This window comes from Suillus subalutaceus, assembly GCF_016647625.1.
Source record: "Suillus subalutaceus strain FC151 chromosome Unknown DFJ58scaffold_14, whole genome shotgun sequence".
Classification (NCBI taxonomy): Eukaryota; Fungi; Basidiomycota; class Agaricomycetes; order Boletales; family Suillaceae; genus Suillus; species Suillus subalutaceus.
In genome coordinates, this window is record NW_024540263.1 from 267756 (window position 1) to 291531 (window position 23776).

The following is a 23776-nucleotide window of genomic DNA, read 5'->3' on the forward strand; positions in this document are numbered from 1 at the left end:
ATGATCTGGATCTCAGATCCGATCCAGATCCGATGAACATATCCGTCGTCCGGTCCACAGATCCGCTTTGATTCTTATTTCATTTCCTGTTCATATAACTCTAACTATCGTTCATCTCCTTTCGGTATTCCTGTACACCGGTATACCGGTTATCCTTTACTTCCGCTTTGCTTACTGATCCGCTACACGTACGAATCCGCTTTTACTTGTACTTCATTCCCGGTTCATGATTCGTGATCCATCCAACTTACCAATACGCTCCACTTAGACTTTGCTTATTGATCATTCCGTTAGCTATCCGTAGTATATAAACCTTTGTATATGCGCTGTAGTAGATCAGTTCGAATATCATCTTAGATTGCACTCATTCCGTCTGGACTCTGAGTCCCTCCGTTATCCATCCGGACTTGAGTACGCTACTCTTGTCTACTCCGAGACTTAGGATAGATTCCTATAGTCTACATATCCGCCTCTGTCTTCAGACAGTCCTCACCCGTTAGCTTCCAGTCCGGATCCGATCCGGATTGGCCGTTACTCTATATACGCGATACTTTAGCTCTCTGAAATAAGGGGCAAGACTCGGGAAAGGGGCACAGCGCACGAGCTGAGGCCGAAGCCCTTCGGATCCGATACTACTTGAGTACGGTCTTAACATCTGGGAGTAGCACGATGCTATTTTCATTGGGCTCATTGGCTTCAGGCTCCCTAGTATTTAACCGTAAACGCGCTAGTATAGATTTTGAGCAAGCAATGCAAATAATAATGCCATAAAAACTCACTTAGTGCTCAAAGAGTTTCAGATAGACAGGTGCCATTCAGCATCCCACGGCTTTTGAAATCAATGCGTGATGCTGCCAGTTTGTCAAGGCACTGATTTGTTACCAGCATTTGACTGAGCACTTGGTAGCGACTTGAACACCTCCATGGTTCCTTCACAGCTTTAATGTGCTTTGTCTCTGTAATTGAGGAACATAGGCCGTTGGGTGCACCGAACAGTCGAACAAGGAGGGCGCAATGGGAACAAGAATGTTGTCGAGGGAGAGAGAATGTGAATACGACACCTGTAGACTCGAAAATCTTCCTGTAATGATGGAATCGGTTGAGAGCGTCCTGGATTCAGACCAGCATGGATTCTGTAATGATGTTACACTGTACAAAATAGCAGAATTTGAGAAATGCACGAAATGTGCGCACCACGTCCATTGGGACGTAACCTTTGATGGTGGGTAGATGTCATATACCATATTCCCGGGTACAGATCCAAAGATCCGGATCTCAGATCCGATCCAGATCCGATGGACATATCCGTCGTCCGGTCCACAGATCCGATCTAATCCTTATTTCATGTCCTGTTCATATAACTCTAACTATCATTCATCTCCTTTCTGCATTCCTGTACACCGGTATACCGGTTATCCTTTACTTCCATTATGCTTACTGATCCGCTACACTTACTGATCCGCTTTAGCTTAGACTTCATTCCCAGTTATGATTCGTTATCCATCCGACTTACCAATATGCTGTACACATACTTTGCTTATACTTCGTACATAGCCTCGCACCTTTGCTTATTGATCATTCCATTAGTTATCTGTAGTATATAAACCCTTGTACATGCGCTGTAGTAGATCAGTTCGAATATCATCTTAGATTGCACTCATTCTGTCTGGACTCTAAGTCCCTCCGTTATCCGTCCGGACTTGAGTACGATACTCTTGTCTACTCTGAGACTTAGGATTGATTCCTATAGTCTATATATCCGTCTCTGTCTTTGGACAGTCTTCACCCGTTAGTTTCTAGTTCGGATCCGATCCGGATTAGCCGTTACTCTATACGTTCGATATCCGGAAGCCTTAATGGATCCGATACTATACTTATCCGTCTCACTAGACGCGATACTCTAGCACTCTGAAATAAGGGGCAAGACTCAGGAAAGGGGCACAGCGCACGAGCTGAGGCCAAAGCCCTTCGGATCTGATACTTCTTGAGTACGGTCTTAACAGTAGATAAACCTGAACTGTTGTTAGTCTGAAGGTCACAATATCAACATTAAACTTACCTTCATAAGAGCTTTTGAATCGTCGCCAGTCCATTGTTTGAACCCCCGACCTTGAGGAAAACGTCGAAGACCTGAGAACGAGGCAACAACAGCGATTCTTTAACAACATCAGCTTTGAGACATTGAATTCAGACAAAAAGGACATACCTTCGATCTATATCATCTTGAATCTTCTCTGCTCCTTTCTTGCTGTGCACATGATGCAGATATTGTCCCACCCATTCAACTAGATGGTCCTTGAAGGTTCCTTTAATCAATTGGTGTAGGAGGTCCGGTGCGATAAGTTCATGAATATTTCCTCGGGGAAAATCATTTGTAAACGGCTAGAAATACTTAAGTCTCAACTGCGGTTCCACAAGACAGGTGACTTACAACAAGGTCGGCAACAATCCCATACTTGTCCCACAGATAACTGGATGTTACTTCTTCAATGAGTGCTTCTGTATGGTCGCGATTGCGATACAATGACTTGGAGTCCAAATTTTTGCGGTGTGACATGCACCTGTATGTTAAAAATACCTAGTCAGAGCGTATATTGAAAATACATTGAGGAACATACCTTGGACACCAAGAGCGCACTATACATGCCAACAAAACCTGCTCCTCATAATCTGCAATATATGGTCCAAGCCCATAGATAACATGTCGATAGTGCCCATCGCCAAAACGCACAACTTCTGGTTTTGTCATACCAGGCCTGAGGTTCTCGAGAATCTTTGAAATTGATGAATGAAATAGTTGCCGGCAATACTTGCGATATTTTGGGCAGGCCACATGCTCTTTGGTAGCTGCTCAACTGTAGTTAGCGCAGAACGACAATAGTAGGATGAATATTACTCTTTGGCATAGCTAGAAAACTGATGATGGCAACAGCATCGTGATGTGCATATCGGACATTATTACTAACATTTCCAATTGATACGTACAGTGGATAGTAGTCATTGGCACCAGTTGCCACTGAAACTGTTGTTTTGTCGCTGCTGAGAATAACTGGCACAAAGGTCAAGCCAGCTGTATCTGAATCTTTGGAAATGATATCCTACTGAACATCATCAGTGTGTTAGCTACATAAAATAAGGAAAGATAACATACTGCTTGATTCCAAGCCCGGTCACCAGACATGAAGTCTTGCCATTGACATTCGTTACCATCAGTCGAGAACTCACGGTAGGGCCAGTAGTCCATTTCCTTTGCATAGTCCGGGTTTGCCAACATGTTCCGAATGACCTCATGGGGGTCTCAATACCAGACTTCATGAGATTCGGTCATCCAGGGTGGTACATTGTGTGCTGGCTTCTCCCCTGTGTACCGGACATTGAAAGATTGCCATTTGACATCACCTACCGGTGTGCTATCAATGGTCTTATATAAATTGTGGCAGTCCACAAATGGTGGCTTGTTGTTGTGTTTCAAAAGGGTCACAGCCCAAAGATCCAATAAGATATTAATGTTCCCCGCTGACATCTGATTACGCGTGTACAGAAATTCCGTGGTCTCGAACTCAACACGATTTCGGTAGGGAGTCCAGTCATCAGGTGATTTGCTTGGTGGCGGTATGGGGGGTGCTCCATCAGCAAGGAATTGACCTGTTGCATCACATGGGCGACCTTCAAAAGTTTATACATTAGTTGCAATTAGCTAGAAGAGCTTCAAGAAACATACCGTTTAGTTTGGGGTGATAGTTGCGATATAATCTATCACCTGGTCCCCAAACTCCATAGCCAGATTGAGCCCATTCAGTCACATTGCATGTATTATACATGCAGCAAATGTTGAAAATATGCTGTTCCACACAGGCCAGCAGACATTGGCCAACCGAATATCTATGTCTGTGTTTAACATTTGGCCGGTGGGCTCATGGAGTGATGGTTTTAACAGCTGGGCCCATGCATTGGGATGCTCAACATGAACATATCAGCCGAGGGCCAGTAAAATTGGTGGTGTGATATTGTCAGCTGGGCCCACACACTATAGCTACTGTGTGTACCGATTGGCCGATGGCAAGTGTCTCATCCGGCCGATGACAGGGGTGAAGCATATATGTTCCTGTGCGGATTGGTCTGGCAATTGTGGGTATGATGCCATCATATGGGCTGAGAGACATGAACAGGTATTCATGTTCTTGGCCGATGTGATTGCATCAGATATGCAGTTTCGTCGGCCCATACGTTCGCATCAGTTTCAATGGCCGATCTGATAGCATCAGGTATTCAGTATTCTCGGCCCATGTGATAACATCAGGCAGTTGCATCGGCCGACCTGATGGCATCAGGTATACCTTTCCGTTGGCCCATACGATAACATCAGGCATTCAGTTTCATCGACCCATACATTTTCATCAGTGCCATCGGCCAACCTGATGGTATCAGGAATTCATTTCCATCGGCCCATATGATAACATCAGGCATTCAGTTTCGTCGGCCCATATGTTTTCATCAGTGCCATCGGCCGACCTGATGGTATCAGGAATTCATTTCCATCGGCCCATACGATAACATCAGGCATTCAGCTTTGTCAGCCCATACATTTTCATCAGTACCATCGGCCGACTTGATGGTATAAGGAATTCATTTCCGTCGGCCCATATGATAATATCAGGCATTTAGTATATTCGGCCGACATGATAGTATCAGGTCTATCGGCCGATATGATGGCATCAGGTATTTGTTTTGTCAACCGATATGATAATATCAGGCATCCAGTATACTCGGCCGACATGATGGTATCAGGTCTTTCGGCCTACATGAGGGCATCATGTATGTATTAATAGCTGACACCATCATGTCGGCCAATGGTACTGATGCAAACTTATGGGCCGACGAAACTGAATACATGATGTTGTCATATAGGCCAATGGAAAGGTATACCTGATGCCATCAGGTCGGCCGATGAAACTGCATACCTGACATTATCATATGGGCCAAGAATACTGAATACCTGATGCTATCAGGTCGGCTGACAGAACTGATGTTATCATATGGGTGAATATGTAACTGAATACATGATGCTATAGGATGGACTGGTCGGTCGGTTGGTCGCTGAATAAAACCATCAGTTATTATCATACTATCACTGCGCTATGTAAGCCAAGACAGAAACATATTAGTCTACACCCATGTAAGTTGTGTATGATGGCCGAGGTGTCCCCACAAAATTCTGAAGGCTGTCATGGACGAACCAAGCCCACACAATGTGATCGCCGGTGTATGTGACACCATGCCTGACAAAGTGGCCAGAGCAGCCGACCATAGCGCCTGAGTTATATTGCAACCGAATACCGAGGTTAGAAAATGTCATGAGCCCGTTACAATAATGGCCGACACTGCTCATGACATCAAACCCTTCAGGAGTAGAACTTGGATCTTGGTGAAGAGGACATTGTCTGTTGCAAATTACAGCTGCACAATTAAACACCAAGGCCCAAGATTGCAAGCAAGTGCTCGTATCACTGAGGCCACATTCTACTGCCCATCGGGCAAGTTTGATATGTGTAGTGACCGACGCCCAATACAACTTTGGATGCATCACCCTAAGAGCAGCTGAGGCCAGTAGTGCTGCACGCTGCATAGAGATTATAATCTCGGGACCACCTTTCCCTTTCAGGGCGGCTGACACCTCGGGGGTAAATCCATCAGCCGGTGGTAATCCGTGTGGCTAAAATTTCTACATAAGCATTAGCATTCTGGTGGAGAAGCAGACCGACCTCCCGGCCTTGCATGAACCAACAAGGGGCTAAATTGATACATCCTGGGGTCAATTGGTGTTGGTCACTGGCATGAAAATTACCGGGGAATGTTCTCCACTGGGTGTCCAGACCACTGGTCATGCTTTTCATTAGAAGGGACCCCATACCAATTGTAGCGTCTTCCATCTCGGCCTGTGAAGTTGGCGAATCAGTTGGCCGATGGGTCATAATAATCAGCTCACTTGAATCCACGGGCTAATGGCATCTGGAAGGTACCACAAGACAATACGACCGGCCGAGTCCAAAATGACCGAGGGCTTCTCCAGCAAACATTCTGGCCCACAAGGAAATTTTTTCAGCAGGGAATCTTCATGTGTTGCAACCATCCCGGTAGAGCGTTTATGGAGGGCCTCATTGTACCTAATCATATCAAGATCAAGTTGGACTGAAATGGGTCAGGCAACGACCGAGCGAATGGTAGGAATGGCCTACTTGGGTTTGAATAGGCATCGGCGAGCACCCGGGCCAGATGCTGACAAGCAAGCATGGTTGGCACATCAATTGTCAAGGGAGGCGAGATTGACTGTGCATTGCCAGCTACATTGCAATCAAACAGCTGTTTCACAAACTTGCTAGCAATGCATGTGGTATACAACGCACAGTCAGCTGGAACTGCAGTCATGACTGGGGAACAAGAAAAATCAGAGACCGATGGCTCATATACACACTGACCAAATCACATTAGGTAATACTATTCATATTTCCGGTATAATACATAATATTACTGGTGCAATAACTAGCAGCTGACTCATGGCCGGCGGGAGGTTAAGAGTGCTTCCTCCAGCTGATCCATGGGCCCTTCAAGTTCGGACATGGTTGTTGCGGCCGCTGCGGCCTTCATGGTCTTCTCCTGCAACATCCTTTCTAATGAATTGCCGAGATGTTGGACACGGGCCTTCACTGCCAGAATTTGATTGAGGAGGGGATCACCTTCCACTTGACCAGCGACTGCAGGGCCGGGCAGAAGCATTGCTCCCATAGGCTACAAATGAGAATCAGTAGCAGTTGAGCATAAAAGAGAAATGACCGACCAGTTGCTCAAAGTGATCTGCCATCATATCCAAGACTTCATTGACATCCAAGGATGGCAAGGTGAATCCCAAGGTATCAAAACGATCCTTCCACCAATCATGGGCATATTTGAGAACTACTCTGTGAGTAGATCTCAGTTCAGGGTCATGAGGGGAACAGTGCACGAAGAATTCAGCATAGAACTGCTCGCTGGTGATGTTCCTGGTTTGGAGACAGGTGAATCTGCTAATAATGCTGCGGAGGAGGTCGGTCATGGTCGGGTGAGTATTGAGCACCATGCATATGTTGATGTATGGGAAGACAGATGACTGAAGGATGGATTAGTTATTACATGACGCCGACCGACTGACACAGCCGATGGCTGAAGAACTTACATCTGCCTCCCATTGAAGGTGCCAGACGAAGCTGGCTATGTAAGCCGGCGACCAAGGCACATGGCTTCGGTCACAGGCAATCCAGATGGTCGCAAAACGAGAAGTGGCGTACTCTAGGATGTTGGTAGCATCCAAGATTGTAAATTTGGTCAAATCATATTTTGATGAATTGGACATGATGGTTGGAGCAAGGACAAGTTGTGTGTAATAAATGCAGAATCACAAGGTTATATATAATTGACTAATCCACTGTGGCCCACTATGGCACTTACCACCGCCCGAATGCAGTTGTGGCACTGTAGACCCCGGTCACTCTGCCACCCTTGCCATCCCCTTTGTCCTTTCAAAGCTATCTTGGGCTTGCTGTGAGAGTCGGAGATAAATTTGAGCCTGGCGGGCCGCATAGCACCGATGACCGATCTTCTGGTTTGCATCGGCCTCTTGCATTCAGCCGACCCATCATTGTGATTTGTGAAGAAAAAAATTAAACGTCCATATCATTTCCCGACCAACCAGCAGGAGCTCCTCTGCCCATCTATCACACAGTGCCAGCGTTCTAAGCCAAGACATGGTAAACTGTAGTGCAAAAAATATTGACATCGGATAGGTACAGGTACATAGGCAATGAGCATACATACATTCATTCATCCAGTCATTGCTGGTGGAATCTCCTTGAACATCAATGGACCAGAACCACGCCAACGTGCGATTCCTTTGACCGTGAGCATTTGGGTCTGCCACCACCATAGTAGCCTTTAGGTCGGCCTTCTCCAATGGCCGAAACTTGGCCAGTAAGTCATTGGCGCCGAGGTGAATGAGTTGGCTGCAACATTTGGAGTATATCTGTACATTTAAGTGAAGGATCTTGTCCACCGAGTGCACCCGGGCCCATGCATGAGTTGACCGAGCTTGTGACTTCGCCAACCAGACCGTGGTGCGGAAGAGAACAGCCTTGTCAGCCAAGTTAACCCTGATGGCATGCAATGCGTCATTGGCTTGACCTTCTCTCAATAATATTTCTTGGAGCACCAGGTCGGCAATGCCCCACTCAGCGCATCTTTCAATCCCTATGTTCGAGGGGAGTGGAATCACCAGGGTCTTGGGAGTGAACTTGACTGGCATATCATATCGGTCTTCGTCGTCCAGCCGATCAGGATCGTCAGATGATGACCCAGCAGAATCCAGTTCTGCAGCATCCAACATCATGGTCATGAGGTCCAACTGATCATATTCATCCAGTTGATCGCCGAGAAATGTCACTGCCACCCTGACGAATTCATCTATTTGACCTTGCATTCTGTTGTGGCGCCAAGCTATCGCCAGCTTCTGAGCATCGGTCGGCCGCCTTCCAAGTTTCTTCACATCAATCAGGAGCACAACTTGCCCCTCCTCCAGTGTTATTCCAGATGCCAGCCATGTCACAGCACCACGATGGATCTCACCGGCCAGCCATCTCGCCTGTCGGGTCAACAGATGCAACTCTTGTTGTTTCCTTGTTGGTGCTTTGCAGATCAACATGAGCATATAGTAAATTGTGATTATATTGCCACAGACCTTTTGTCATTTTAACTTCATATATATCCATGGCACTGGGATTTTTGAGTTGGTCATCCTGAGTGGCAGCAGCCTCTGCTTCCCATTTGACAAGGGTATCATGATCAACGGTCTCACTCAATCGGTCAATGCGTGTTGGCTGTCTCGGACTCCCTGCATGGCCTCCTTGAATTTTCAGCAAAGGAATTTGCCTATCTGTATTTAGATTTGCACTTTCAGTCAAATGATCTGGCTCACTCATCCATATTATCTTCATAAAATTACAGTCGTTCATTTGAAAATCCAAACACTCCTTTTGGTGGGGGGTGGACATTCCTCTCGCCGATGGTGATATGATGTTCAAGGGTGCCCACAGGGTCTCCATGATTTCACCGTCAATCCTGGCAGCGCCGGTGATGAAGTTGGATGCATACCGTACGTAGCATTTGTCTTGATGGCCGTGGACATGCCAGAGACCGATGCCAGGGATTACCTCCATGCCCCACGGAAGGTCAAGATAAGGTGACTCCTCAACCCGCTGGTCGAGATGCTTGTGGTATTGACAATTGATGTCATATAACGTCAATGCCCGGTCAATCCCATCGGTGTTGTACCCCAGAGCTTGACACAGCGCATAATCCATGTTCATCTGCCTTTGACCGACCAATAAATCAGTTCACATTGGGCAAATGAAGATATTGATTGGCAAACCTTTCCCCCTTTTGAAAGTCCACCATTGCACATATTGCAGTAACATATCTCCATATTATACGAGTGAATGGACGTGCATAATATCCCATATGATACGGGCCAGCGGACCATGGGCCGAAGGTAGATATATCCTCGACTGTGACGGATGGGCTGGGAGTGTTATTATTCCCAATGGAGACGGGTTGGCCCAGGTGGGGAATATGTAAAGTAGATGGGTGGGCTGATGGACATGAATTTTCAATAGACGGATCGGCTGAGGTAGTTGGATATTATGTAGATGGGTGTACCAAGGTAGATATGTATCAAATAGCCGGGTATATCAAGGGTGCTTGTTATCACATAGACAGGTGGGCCCAGATATATATCATATTAGACGGGTGGGCCGACAAATTAATATTATTTTGTAGACGGGTGGGCCGACGTATTGGTATTATTTTGTAGACAAGTGGGCCGAGGGGAGCGGTGAAAGATTTATTATATACGGGTGGGCCAATGGTAGACATATATTGCATAGACGGGTAGGCCGACATAGGGTATATAATATAAATGGGTGGGCCCAGGAGAATGATAATTGTAGACATGATGGAGCTCAGCTAGTTGTATATCATGGAGGTAATAATTCAAAGTCATCTAATGATGTAGTATGGCATGGAGCCTTGCAAAGGGGTGAAGTGGAAACTCGAGTGAAGTGTACTGAGTTCCGAGACCCGGGTCTCGACAAACAAATATGTGATGTCCAGCACACTTCCGATCGTCTGGTATTTTATTGAGCAATATATGATAATAGATCTTTGAAAGCCAACATCATCCAAGCCTACCAAATGCCAAATGCCAAGTTCCAACTACCAAAAATAAGTGAAGTGTACCAATATCCGAGCCCTGACTATCAAATCCCGACAATCGACCATTGAGTCCCAACTACCGAGTCTTGAAACCCAAGTCCCGAAGCCCGAGATTTGAGTCCTGAAACCCAATGCCCGACCATTGAATCCCAACAATCGAGTATCAAGTCCCGACCAACGAGTCCCAAATATTGAGTCCCGACCATCGAGACCCGAGACCCGACACCCGAGATTCAAGACTCAAGTTCCGACTATGGAGTCCCGGATATTGAAAATCAAGTGAAGTGTACCGAGATCTGAGTCCAATTTGAAGGATTCCTTAGGCTGGACTTCCAAACCTTCGGATTTGTCCTTCCATCTCTATCCAAGCTTAAGGATTGATTCCTTAAGCTGGACCTTTGCCTTTCTGGCACTTCCTGTCTTTCCAAGACTTATGTCTACTTCCTGTTATCTCCGACTCCACCTAAGTGTAGCCTACCTCTGTTTGCTTCTACTCCAGACCTTGTCCATGGTAGCCTTTATTCTCCTGTCCTATAATCCTGTCCACTCCTGCTGACCTCCGGACCTTTGGATCTCCGGACCTTTGGATCTACGGACATCTTACCCTTCGGATATCAAAACCTTTGGACATTGTAACCTTTGGACATCATGACCTTCAGACATCATAACCTTTGGACATCTAAACCTTTGGACATCTGAACATGCAGATGGCGTAACCTTCAGACGTCTTGTCCTCTGGACCACTCCTCCTATATGATCCTGCTTTGGACTCTGTCCCTTGCAGTCTCTCCTCCATGTGCTTCCATCTAGGAAGCTTACCTTCAGAAGTCTTATCTTCGGACCCTATGCAGCAGGTGAAACTCCTCCAGAGTTTCCTATACTTCTCTAGAAGTTCCTATACTCCTCCGGAAGGTTCCTGTGCTCATCCAGAAGTCCTCCAGCACTCCACCAGAGTAGCCAGCCTCTGGAAGTCCTTCGGACTTCATTGGATTTCATCTGGACTTCATTCTGAAATTAAGGGCATGTACTTGGGAAAGATGCACAATACAATATACTGACTACCGAGTGCTGAGCACTAAGTGTCCACATATTGCAGTAACATATCTCCGTATTATACGAGTGGACGGACGTGCATAATATCCCGTATGATACGGGCCAGCGGACCATGGGCCGAGGGTAGATATATCCTCGACTGTGACGGATGGGCCGGGAGTGTTATTATTCCCGATGGAGACGGGTGGGCCCAGGTGGGGAATATGTAAAGTAGATGGGTGGGCCGATGGACATGAATTTTCAATAGACGGATCGGCCGAGGTAGTTGGATATTATGTAGATGGGTGTACCAAGGTAGATATGTATCAAATAGCCGGGTATATCAAGGGTGCTTGTTATCACATAGACAGGTGGGCCCAGATATATATCATATTAGACGGGTGGGCCGACGAATTAATATTATTTTGTAGACGGGTGGGCCGAGGGAGCGGTAAAAGATGTATTATATACAGGTGGGCCGACGGGAGACATATATTGCATAGATGGGTAGGCCGACGTGGGGGTATATAAGATAGACGGGTGGGCCCAGGAGAATGATAATTGTAGACATGATGGAGCTCAGCTAGTTGTATATCATCCAAATCAAAGGAGGTGATTATTCAAAGTCATCTAATGATGTGGTATGGCACGGAGCTTTGCAAAGGGGTGAAGTGGAAACTCGAGCGAAGTGTACCGAGTTCCGAGACCCGGGTCTCGACAAACAAATATGTGATGTCCAGCACACTTCCGATCATCTGGTATCTCATTGAGCAATGGATGATAATAGATCTTTGAAAGCCAACATCATCCAAGCCTACCAAATGCCAAATGCCAAGTTCCGACCACCGAAAATTGAGTGAAGTGTACCAATATCTGAGCCCCAACTATCGAATCCCGAAAATCGACCATCGAGTCCCGACTATCGAGTCCCGACTACCGAGTCATGAAACCCGACGCCTGACCATTGAATCCCGACAATCGAGTATCGAGTCCCGACCATCGAGACCCGAGACCCGATGCCCGAGACCCGAGACCCGACGCCCAAGACCCGAGATTCGAGACAAGTTCCAACTATGGTGTCCCGGGTATCAAAATCGAGTGAAGTGTACCGAGATCCGAGGCCCGGGTCTCGACAAACGAGTATCTGACATCCAACAGACTTCCAATCATGTGGTATTTCATTGAGCAATAGATGATAAGAGAAATAGATCTTTGAAAGCTCAGATCATCCAAGGCTCCCTTATCTGATCCTCTCAATCTCCACCCCCTTTAACACCAAAGTGCGGACATTCAGGATTCAGCTTCTGATCTCACAAGATCAATTCAATCATGGATGTTTCTTCCACTTCCGATGATGAAATAACCCTCTTGCGCACTTGGGCCCTGACTGTCACTCATGTGGCATGTGATTATACGGAACAGAAATTCAATGCAGAGAAGACAGGAGGAGACCCAGTTATACCTTCTCCAAACCTAGACACTGATCTGGTGATGGCTTGTGATCAATTGGTTGATCGGCTCATAAAGGCATATAAAAATCCCAGTGAGTCTTCCTGCAGATTCGGAAAATTCGTTTTATCAGTCAAATTGCTTCATCACAGTTCAGATGCCGATTGATATTGCAAGATATAGCAAATTGATCTCCCCAAAGGACACGGGGCGTAATGAAGAGAGAGAGGAAAAGTTGCTCGAGAGGTGTCCTCCTGGCCATGAGGGCACAAAGTTGATCGACATACCCGCGACAATTCTTGATGCATCCGGTGCCATCATCGCATGGTACCTCCCAGACGCCTTGACCGATGCCACCCAGGTGTGTTATATATATTGTGACTGGATGGATATTGAACATCAAATGGTACGTACAGAATGAAATTTGGGCGGCCTCGGATTTGCTAGCTCCCATGCTCGAACAAAGCATAAAGCTCGATGGGATTTGGCGGACTAATCAACAGTGGTTCACACCAAGCTCGGAAAATGATGTCCTAACTCCCGGATGCGTTAATTTATCTCCGGCATGGTTTCAGCAGGGGCACGAGGTAGGATCTGATGAGATGGCGATCTCGGTAGTTAAACTCACCAATCCCATAGAATCAGTCCGATCCGGAGGTATCTGCATCATTGAAGGGACCATCCTCCGAGAACATCCTCAAAGCCATTGCGAGGCCAGCAGCCATTGCCACAGCGGCACTCAGGGTGATGCATCCTGAGCAGTACTGGGCAGGGTTGCAAGCCTTTGCGAGCCTCGGAGAAAAGGCACGAAGCAAGGAACTGCCGAAGATGTCAGAGACTCTCCAGTACTGGGCAACGGTGTTTAACAGCCTCACCGTCATATGCAATCGGGAAACCCCGAATCATCGAGACCCCTCATCGATTTCCGAATGCTTTGATATTCTCACTAGCGTGGGGAATTATTCTAATGCTCGGATGAGTATGCCAAGCCTGCAGCTGGAGTTAAGGTACGATCCGGGGTGCATGATTGCATTTTCGGGAAGGATTGTCAGACACGCGGTTCATGCAGTGGAAGGGGATCGGATTGCCTGGGCATGGTATATGAGGGATGCTGTTCATGTTTATGCTGGGATTCCGTCGTGTGGATGGGCAAGGTTGGATTGGAAGAAGTAGAAAGGTAGTTACCCGTGTTAGTACCCACCTTCAAATACATGATACTAGATGTCAGGCACTCCATACTCAACATTCGGGTTTCGGGTCTTGATAGTCGGGACTCGATATTCGATTTCACCGACTACCGAGTACCGGGTTTCGGGTTTCGGTACACGGTACCCGGTACTTGATAGTCGGGACTCGATATTCGATTTCACCGACTACCGAGTACCGGGTTTCGGGGTTCGGTACACGGTACCCGGTACTCGGTGATTCAAGAAAACAACTCCCAAAATTGATGAGTGTCATGTTTTGAGTTTTGTTTCGATTTGTTTCGAGTGTCGAATCTCGGGCTTCGGGCTTCGTGTTTCGGGTCTCGATAATAGGGACTCGATACTCGATGGTCGGCACTCACATCTCGGGCTTCGGGAGTCGATTGTCGGGACTCGGGTTTCAAGACTCGGTAGTCGGGACTCGATAGTGCGGATTCGGGTTTCAAGACTCGGTACCCGGTACTCGGGTTTCGGTACTCGGTGATTCAAGAAAGTGTCGTGGTGTTTGGAGTTTTGATTTGTTTCGTGTCGAATCTCGGGCTTCGGGCTGCTTGGGTTTTGGGTCTCGATATTGGGGACTCGATACTCGATGGTCGGCACTCAAATCTCGGGCTTCGGGAGTCGATTGTCAGGACTCGGGTTTCAAGACTCGATTGTCGGGACTCGATGGTTGGGACTCGATGGTTGGGACTCGATAGTCGGGCTGTGGGACTCGATTGTCAGGACTCGGTGGGGACTCAAAACTCGCAACTCATAGCAATGTTCGAGTTTCAAGTCTCGTCTCGAATCTTGGGCTTCGGGACTGGATATCCGGGACTCTATGTTTGGGACTCAATATTTGGAACTCAAGATATCTGGATCTCGATGCTCGATATTTGGTATGCAGGACTCAGCATATAGCAATAGGTCAGATATTCGAAAGTCAGTATGTAATTTTCAGTACTTATTTCATCATGTACAGAATTTAGACTTCAACATTCTGAACTGAAGGACTAGAACTACTCTGGTCCCCTTGGGTTCAATTTGGTTAGGACGGCGGTGTACATCTGAATCTCTGCCATCTTTTCACGGATGCCAGCTTGTTGATCCTCAATCACTGTCAGGAGGCGTTCCCTCATCCACCTCAGTGCCTTCAGCGTTGCAACCGAGCTTTCATCCACCTGCTCGGGAACAACAAGACGTTCGTCCTCAACGCCAGACTAGAAAGGATTAGTCATCACTCAAGGAAATTCTGTAAAAGTCTTACTAGCCAATGCTGGTAGTGACAGACACAATTAGCGAATACCTGATCCCATGGCCATAATTCGTTCGGGATGGCAGTTGATCCGGTCCACCATGGAGTACCATAGGTGGATACAATGCGGGAGGGATCCCCCAGATCTGCAACGTCTTGAAACTGGCATAGGTGGGATGAAAAGATGTGGTCCGGAACCATGTTCCAGGTGAGCTCCGGAATCAACTGAAGAATATGAGCAACCGGGCTCGGAACAACCGAAATGATGTTCCTTGCAGCTGAGTACTGCAGGATGGGAGTCACAAAAGTCTGTTGGAAATGTCAGCATCGACCACCACAGTCATCAGCCTCTTACAGCTATCTCCCATTGCAGCCCGGCTTTAAAGTGCGTGATCCGAGTAGCAGATGGCTCCTGGGTGTGGGCAGCCTCCATCTGATATTGAGAGATGGACGCTCGGATGCGAGATGCAGCCATTGACATTGTAGCTGCAATATCTGCCTGAGTGAGTGTGAGGGGTCGGAACCCATTGCCGGACGTCTGAGAATTAGAAGGGGATGTTGGGGGAGTATGCAATACAGACATGGTTAATGCAGGATTATGAAGCTGGAAATGACAATGACAATGGCAGTTGGTTCGGAGGTCAAGATATGAGCCACTGGTTGACTGATAAAAATTTTCAAACTCCGACATGGGTCGACCCGGCCAATTCCCGGGACTAAAATGTTTGGGTCAAAGTAGCTGTTTCATATCGTTGGTAAAAAAATTTCATTCATCTCGAGCATCTATAAACCCGGTCTTCAGGTCTTGAAATGCTGCCTGGGCATCCTGTGCCAGCAATGAATACATTTGGGATTGCCTTCCCGAGTAGCATGCATGACCCGGAAGGTGTTTCACCAATGATTCCCGCATCCTGTCACCCCATTGGGTTGCTTTCCACAAGAAAAAGTTACATGTCCAATCCATCTCCAATTGGACCAACATCATTTCTTCCTTCCATCGATCCCGTAGTGCCTTTGCCCGGAGCCAATGAACTCGGTAAACTTCGGATGACTCTGTCAGCTGAGCGCGGGACACATCAAGCATGCCCGAACTCACATTCCTCATTCCACGAGTGATTGGGACCCCCAAGGTCGACTTCGACTGACCAGAACCAAGCGAGGGACTCGTTTCGCTGACCTCGGGCATTTGGATCGCCGACGGCAGTGCTGATTTTGAGTTGCTCTCGAAGCAGGGGTTTGTATTTCTGAACCTGGTCTTGCCCTGGCTCCAGTTGCATCATTTGCTTCCTCGTCTTCGTATATATACTGGCATGGAGGGACACCGCCTGCTGCACCGACGTCACCTGGGACCAAGCTCGAGTTTTCAGGGCCTGGGATTTGGCTTGCCTAACTGTTGTTCGAAACAGAATCGCCTTGTTGCACAAGTGAATTCGGAGGTTGTGAAGGGAGTCATTGGCCTGCCCTTCACGAAGAGACATCTCCAGCGGAATGAGATCGTCTGCCATACAGCGTCTGCATCGATCTACCCCGAGGTTTGATGGCAATGGGATTACAGTGAGCTCAGGGGAGTTTGCCCATGTGTCAGATGTCTCGGTGAAGTCTGCCAAGTCATCATCGAGATCATCAAGAATGTCCAAGTACAAGTCTTCAGGATCATCATCTGCATCAAATCCCTCTCCGAGATGCGTAATAGCAGACCGAGTGAATCCATCTATCTGGCCTTGGAGACGATCGCGTTGCCGGGCGATGTCTAACTTCTGTGTCTCGGTAGTTCTTCTACCAATCCTTCGGACCTCGATGAGCAATGCGATTTGAGCCTCTTCAATCGCCAACCCCATTGATATCCATGTCGCCACAGACCTGCGAGCAGGTGCTGCATTTCGGGCATTACCCTCCTCTAGTAGCCTAAGCTCGATCTCCTTTTTGCTCGGTGCTGAATGCAAAATTAATCAGACTTTGATGGAGACAAAGTCAACTAACCCTTCTTGATATTAATCTCATATACATCCATAGCCGCAGGATTATTTATTCTGCTGGACTGAGCGATCCTCTCGCTGGCTAGCCACTCTGTCTTTGAATCGCCGGGTGCTGCTTCATTGAGTATGTCGAAAGCCTTTTCACTTTCGGCAATGCCATTCTTCGCCTGCTTGTATTTTCGGCAAAGGGTCCTTTTCATGCGGATCATCTTGCAGAAATTGGAATCATTCATCTGATAATCGAGACATTCCTTTCGATGCGGGGATGACATTCCCCGAGCAGCAGGGGAAATCAGGTTGAGACGTGACCATAGGGTCTCCATGATCTCTCCATCAATCCGACCGATGCCTTCGATAAAATTCGACGCATATCGGACATAGCAGCTGTCCTGATGTCCGTGGATGTGCCACAACCCGATTCCGGGAATGATGGTCAATTCCGGAACCATTTCGAGAAATCGGCTTCGATCCACCCGAACCCGAAAGTGCTTGTTGTATTGACAGTTGATATCATAGAAGGTGACCGCCCTGGTGATGCCTTCCATGTTGTGCCGGGCAGCCTCACAAAGGGCATAGTCCATGTTCATTTGTCTGCGAATGATGCATGGTTAACTCGTGAATATCGAATGGCTGGGTCGGCTTGCCTTTCGCCTTTCTGAAAATCTACCATCGAGTGAGGAACAAAGCAACCGTGTCTCGCACAGGCTACTCCCCCGATGCCCGTGGATTCCAGCTTGTGCCGAGCCGCATTTGCTTGATTTACTGCCCGGTGATTGTTGCAGCTTGATTTTTCTAAAGTGTCGGCAGCCTCTGCAAGATGCGTGTTATACCTGTCCTTTCCCACCATGAATCCCAACCCATCTGACAGCCAAACTTCATCAAATGGCTTCATGGGATGCAGGTGTTCAGCTTTGAAATTTCCATCCATAACAAATGACCGGGTGTATTTCCACCTTGGAGTTGTTATTATCGCTGAGGTGACTTCGGTATCGAGGAAGACTCACTCATCAAGTGATTCATCCCCTGAGAAGGACACATTAATCCCAGGCTGAGGACATGCCGGGCAAAATAATGCGAGATCTCCTGCATTCGGGCTGTCGGAACAATGGCCGAAGCCATGCCATTTCATCGTCTTCAACTGCCTCCACTGTCGGGCGACTCTCATGAGCTCTCGGTATCGGTCCTTGCCCCATGCCTTGTCAATATAATGTCCTTTAGATGAGAGAGACATGGCATTACCGGTACAAGGTGTGGAAACATCCTCGAGGTCATTCGCCGGAGCTTGCTGTAATAGTTCATCGCCGAGGTCCCACATTCAAGGTTGTCCAGTAGAAAATCATCGAGAACCCTGAAGGTGAATAAAGTCTTCGGCTTGTTAAATGAAGCGGGGAAAAATCCATGTCGAAACATTTGAAGGTCTGGACTCATGGCATTTGGACAATCGCAGCATCGAACCCGGAGGCGATGAACTCCGGACTTGTCAATGATGACCATGGTGTTTTCCTTCGGCTGGAACTCGGGTCCCGACACAGATGGTAGATCTTCAGGCTCAAGCTGGTCTTCCGGTTCGTCTTCTTCGAACAAGTCCCACCTATCCGTAAGTACCGGACATTGTTTGCCCTCATGACCGAGGTGTATGACGAGTCCGACGTGAGCGAGACAACTTTGCTCAAAGAATTGACCATTCCATTGACTGATCCAATGGAAGGGATTGCAAAGATGTTGACTTCTGCAACAGCCAGTGCAATAGAGTGGCTCCCCAAGACAATCTTGACATTTGTAGACCCCATCCTGGTCGCAGACGACGCATCTCCTATCTTCTGGTGGAGCTTCTCGATCCAGGAGGTGATGCAGATATGATTTCTGCCTTGGCAGCCATTGCCTGAGGTAGTCATTCTGACTCTGGATTTGTTATACTTAGCTATCATTTGAATTGCAATGCAACATTTTACATGAACTTGCCATGGTTTTTGGGAGTTGCAAAGGCTCAAATGAGCCTTGGTCTTGCTCGTAAGTATTGTCAGGAATGTCTTCCCAAAGAGGTGGTGCCTCAACAGGCCGAAGTGTTGGTGATTCTGGGGGAGAGCTAGGCATGGACCTGTATGCACGTCTTTTTGTGCTTGCAAGTGGGACCTTGACCCAAATTTTCCTACCTCTGCTTCCCCTTGCTTCTACCCTGTGGGATCTTTGCAGTGGGGTGCATCTACCTATCTTCATGTTATTTTCTAAGGCTGCAAGCAAAGCACGAGCTCAGGAATGCGAATAAATTGTTATTGCAATGTGATCTTATGCGGGCTTGATGCGTCATTACAAATTCATTTCCAATAATGGAATTGCGTCCACTATGGGTCGATTAACCAACTGTTAGGCTTTGCTCAAAGTTGAACTTGTCACCGTTATTACTTCCACCTTGCTCATCCTCAGCCCTTTCTGCAATCTCATTCACAATGGCAAGATCAGGTCATTCCACTCAGTTGACTTCCACTTCTGGAAGACATAGGGCGCAGTCAACCACAGACACAGAAGCTCACGGATAACGAAATTTCGGAGTTGAAGAACTACCTTCCTGAGTGGACTTCAGCGAAAAGGATTGAGAAGAGGGCAGTTTTCACTGCCATAGCTAGGGCTGCCAGGCTATTTGCTCCCAAGGTCGACCAAGCACAATGGAAGAAGAGGAAGCAGGTGATTCATCCTTGTTTCATTCAGAAGTTGCAACATTGGGACACGACCGCCTTACTGAATTTCTGGTATGCTCGGCAGGAGAAAGGCGAAGGTCCAACATTCCTGTTCAAAGCATGGAGGAACAGAGATGGGGACATGGTAGCCTCGGTTGTATCCGGAAATTCACCTTCTCATCGGACTCGTAATGCCAGACGAGTTATGATCCGAAGGCCTCGGAATTCATCGACCGAAACTGACAGTGATCCCGAGGCCAATCACGAGAGTGATCCAGAGAGCAATCCCGAGGACGACACTCATCACATGGAGGATGATGCTGATGATGACACAGAGGAAGGTAGATCCCCGCAAAAGAGACCCAGAACAGAGCCTGGTCCTTCGACAGCACATGAAGGGACAGTGGTCCCACATGCAATTCCAAAGCCTCGCCCGGTCAATGCAGGGAAGACTGGTGCACTGCTGACATTGCGAATGGGCGACCTCCTGACTGGGCTGACTGCGAGAGTCACTCGCAATGTTCAGGAGGATGGTGCAACAGAACGAGTCAATAGGTCGCTGGCGCTGAAGAACATGCGGGGAAAGAAAGCGGTGATTGAGCCATCGGCGGGGACAACCCAGAGTAAGTCAACACAGCAGCCATTGGACACAAGCACTCGAGTGACGAGAGCAAGGGGAAAGAAGTAATGGGCTGATACTACACTGCCTGCCATTACCTGCTTGTATTTACATGTCAATGTGTAACTTTCATATATCAGACCTAATATGATATGCAGAGTCCCCACTAGTCAATATCGATTATTGAGTCCCGACTATTGAGTCACAAACATTGAATCCCGACTATCGAACCTCGAGTCCCGAACCCCGAGATTCGTCAAACACCGAGTCCCGACTATTGAGCATCGAGTCCCGAGCATCGAACATCGAGTCCCGAAAATCGAGTGCCGAGTGTTGAGTCCCGATTATCGACTCCCGAATATCAAACATCAAGTCCCGACTATCGAGTCCCGAGTGTTGAGTCCCAATTATTGAATCCCGACCATCGTGTATCGAGTCCCGTTCGACACCCGGGGACATGTATTGAAAAATTCGGTAGTGTACATGATGTGGGGATGTCAATGAAAATTCACAGGTTGCAATGCAGTAATTTACATGGTCAGTTGTTCTTCAAAGTGTTCAATCATGGAATCTACTACCCTGAGCATTTCAATGCTCATCTGTTCAACTCTTTGCAACCTCTGCAGGTCTGCATCAGCTTTTTTCAGTTTGTCGGATGTTTCTGCCCAAGCAGTTCGGAATGGACGCTCGGCCTCGATTAGTTGTTGGATGGAAGGGTCAGGAAGACCTCCAGTACGGCGTTTGTACTCATGGAGTCGATCTTGGACGGATTGGTCTTCCAGAAAGATTAGCTCCAAGATAACTGCTCTGCTTTCAGATACTCACATTCTGGGTGTTGGTATTTTCCGAAAGGATGGAGCTCCCGGACCATCAACCGTACATCCTCGATATTGAGCTCCGGCTGGTCTGCAGGGAGTTTGGTAGATGATTCGTCGGCTTGGGAGATAAGATCAGTCTCCATAATGGTCCAGAATGAATGGACCCACATGAAATAGACACCTCTGAGGTAGCCGGAGCAAAAGTGGGAGGATCAGCAGAGTCCAGCAACTCATCAACATCAATGACATCATCCTCAGGCCCGAGGTACAAGTCTGGATCAATGAGACAGCTGGCATCATCAGCTTGACCCGGATGTGATTGATCTTCAAGGGTGAAGTTAGCATGCATGGTGATCCCAGGTCATCAGTAATGTATAGTCATACCGGGTATTGCAGCCGACGCATCCGGGGGTCCGGATGACATAGAATCATATTCTATGTCATCATCCGGCCCGAGGTATAAGTCATCTAAGTCATCTAAGGGATACCCGGTGAATAGATAAGGCATGATAAGAATACAACATACCTAGTGATGCCCGGCCCATAGATGAGTCATCCACATCCATAGAATTATAGTCGGTCACCAGTGGGTCATTAAATCTAACGGCTGGATGGGCACTCATGTGTGGAGAATTGGTGGACTGATTGACTGATGATCTAAAAAACTTCGAAGTTCAACACAAAGCCGGCAATTGCCGAAATTTGAACCACGACCAAACAAACACAAACAATAAACGATTTTGTGGATCGCCCATCAAATGTCTTGTTTGTTTGAAACTTCATCTTTCTGATAACTGATTTCAATCTGATTTCAAGATCTTTAAATCTCTCAACCCACTCATCATGTCCACTCCAGTTGACAACTCTTTGACCCATCTCAAGGCATCCGCTGCCCAGATCATGGCCATCATCAGTGCCACCCGGCAGATTCCTCCGGGTCCCAGCCACTCGGCTTTGGGAAAACAGGTTGCTACACTTGTGGTATGTATTTTGTTTGGGTGCTTTTTCTTCTCTAACATCTTGGTAGTCTGATGTAGCCAAGGAGTATGGGTCCGGGGATGGTCCTATTCCCAGCCTCATCATTTCGTGCTCCAAAGAGCTCCAGCGCATCCGCAACATGGTTCCCAAGGTCTGGCCAGACTGGCACTCCATCGGGTATGACGATCCTTGCATTCTGAGGCACGCCTGGTACCCCAAGGTCCTCGCCTGGAACGCCTTAGGCGACCAGACCTTCGATCTCCCAACTGCTGCCCCCCCATCCACAGGTCCGATTCCTGTCAACCTTCCCTCCCCAGCCATCCCTGCCAGCAATGTCGCCGGCCCTTCCACCAACCCCACCACCGAGTCCCGGGACAAGGGGAAAGGTAAGGCCGTCTTCGCTGACCCAGACCCCGAGGCAGAAGGGAGTAAGAAGAGGAAGTCCCCCTTGATTTCTGGACCCTCCTCCCAACCCCCGAAATCCGCGATGAAGAGTCACAAGCGTCAGAGGTCTGCTCGCGTTGTGAAGTCCAAGGCCATCGTGGAGTCGGAAGATGATGAAGACTCGGTTATGCAGGTATGTTGTCTTGTTCATTTTTTCATTGTCTCTCATTTTCGTGTAGCCACCTTTGGGTGGAGTGCCGGAGGTCGTCCTTCCCCGGCTCTCCACAATTGTCGCAAGGATGCCTGATTCGCCTCGCTCGCCCTGGGTACCCAAGAAGAAGCCCTTTGGCCCTGCCACAGTAAGTGTCATTTATGCGTCCGGGACTCGGGTGTGTGCTTACATTATACCAGGTGATTGCCGGCAGTCACGCAGCAGTTGTGGAGCCCTCCCAGCCCACTCCCAAACCTCCGGTGCAGGCACCCCCAGTCATCCCTGCAGTTGACATTCTCATTCCCGGACCGGTGAGTACTTTGAAATATCTCAAGTGTCCATACACAAATACAACCAACAGAACAACCCATGCTATGCTTGCCACAAGCACGAACTGGCCTTGCGCAACTCGGCCGGACAAGAGGACCGGGGCTCCATGTATGTCGTGCGTCTACTGCACAACAAAGAAGATCAAGTGCACCCCCGCGACTATGGGATCCCCGCCTCCTCACGATCGTTCTTCCTCTACTACCCGGAAGACGAGGTCCAGAACACCATCCAGGGCTTCCTCCAAGACTCCCTCCAAGGCTCCCCCCGCATCCCAAACTCCCGCCCCCTCCAAAGCTTCCCCTGCCTCCCAGTCCAGGGCCCGAACTCGCAGTCAGTCTCGTGGCCGGGCCGGAACTTCTGGTGCCACTGCTGTGACCACTCCCAAGACCCAGACGCGTGGTCGCAGCAAGACTATCACTGCCGTCAAGGCACCTGCACCTGCACCTGCACCTGCACCTGCACCTGCACCCGCACCTGCACCAGCTTGTAAGTCACCCGAGTTTTTCATCACCGTCTGACCTTCATTTTCCCTTGTAGCCCTTCCGTCTTCCAGGTCGGCAGTCCCTGCT

At 48.1% G+C, this 23776-nt stretch overlaps 7 protein-coding genes across 7 annotated transcripts; 1 reads left to right on the plus strand and 6 right to left on the minus strand.

Annotated features, from left to right (window-relative positions):
- Positions 1-786: 786 nt before the first annotated feature.
- On the minus strand, positions 787-3821 carry DFJ58DRAFT_714245 (uncharacterized protein; the record flags this gene model as incomplete). Its single annotated transcript, XM_041383999.1, has 10 exons — positions 787-1110; positions 1156-1214; positions 2056-2156; positions 2207-2382; positions 2432-2561; positions 2619-2847; positions 2897-3098; positions 3152-3286; positions 3311-3624; positions 3722-3821. The coding sequence occupies 10 exons, from the start codon at positions 3819-3821 to the stop codon at positions 787-789; spliced, it is 1770 nt and encodes a 589-aa protein (XP_041248311.1).
- Positions 3822-5161: 1340 nt separating this feature from the next.
- DFJ58DRAFT_723570 (uncharacterized protein) lies at positions 5162-6291 on the minus strand (the record flags this gene model as incomplete). The annotated part of the gene is made up of 4 exons (XM_041385021.1): positions 5162-5713; positions 5763-5936; positions 5987-6189; positions 6237-6291. 4 exons carry the CDS (start codon positions 6289-6291, stop codon positions 5162-5164), a joined length of 984 nt encoding a protein of 327 aa, XP_041248312.1.
- A 261-nt stretch (positions 6292-6552) lies between these two features.
- On the minus strand, positions 6553-7387 carry DFJ58DRAFT_723571 (uncharacterized protein; the record flags this gene model as incomplete). Its single annotated transcript, XM_041385022.1, has 3 exons — positions 6553-6786; positions 6836-7144; positions 7211-7387. The coding sequence occupies 3 exons, from the start codon at positions 7385-7387 to the stop codon at positions 6553-6555; spliced, it is 720 nt and encodes a 239-aa protein (XP_041248313.1).
- Positions 7388-7669: 282 nt separating this feature from the next.
- On the minus strand, positions 7670-9416 carry DFJ58DRAFT_653803 (uncharacterized protein; the record flags this gene model as incomplete). The annotated part of the gene is made up of 3 exons (XM_041381762.1): positions 7670-8712; positions 8765-8917; positions 9002-9416. Coding segments are annotated over 3 exons (1611 nt in total), but the record flags the coding sequence as incomplete, so codon positions are not given.
- A 3241-nt stretch (positions 9417-12657) lies between these two features.
- Positions 12658-14466, plus strand: DFJ58DRAFT_837958 (uncharacterized protein; the record flags this gene model as incomplete). Its single annotated transcript, XM_041392424.1, has 7 exons — positions 12658-12871; positions 12930-13138; positions 13194-13364; positions 13417-13784; positions 13847-13874; positions 13999-14184; positions 14269-14466. The coding sequence occupies 7 exons, from the start codon at positions 12658-12660 to the stop codon at positions 14464-14466; spliced, it is 1374 nt and encodes a 457-aa protein (XP_041248315.1).
- Positions 14467-14945: 479 nt separating this feature from the next.
- On the minus strand, positions 14946-15831 carry DFJ58DRAFT_99440 (uncharacterized protein). Its single transcript, XM_041395669.1, has 3 exons — positions 15572-15831; positions 15229-15525; positions 14946-15181 (listed from the first exon to the last, which is right to left on the minus strand). The coding sequence occupies exons 1-3, from the start codon at positions 15797-15799 to the stop codon at positions 14981-14983; spliced, it is 726 nt and encodes a 241-aa protein (XP_041248316.1). The 5' UTR covers positions 15800-15831; the 3' UTR covers positions 14946-14980.
- A 151-nt stretch (positions 15832-15982) lies between these two features.
- On the minus strand, positions 15983-19395 carry DFJ58DRAFT_714246 (uncharacterized protein; the record flags this gene model as incomplete). Its single annotated transcript, XM_041384000.1, has 7 exons — positions 15983-16257; positions 16313-17149; positions 17197-17783; positions 17837-18145; positions 18197-18375; positions 18432-19059; positions 19346-19395. The coding sequence occupies 7 exons, from the start codon at positions 19393-19395 to the stop codon at positions 15983-15985; spliced, it is 2865 nt and encodes a 954-aa protein (XP_041248317.1).
- Positions 19396-23776: the final 4381 nt, after the last annotated feature.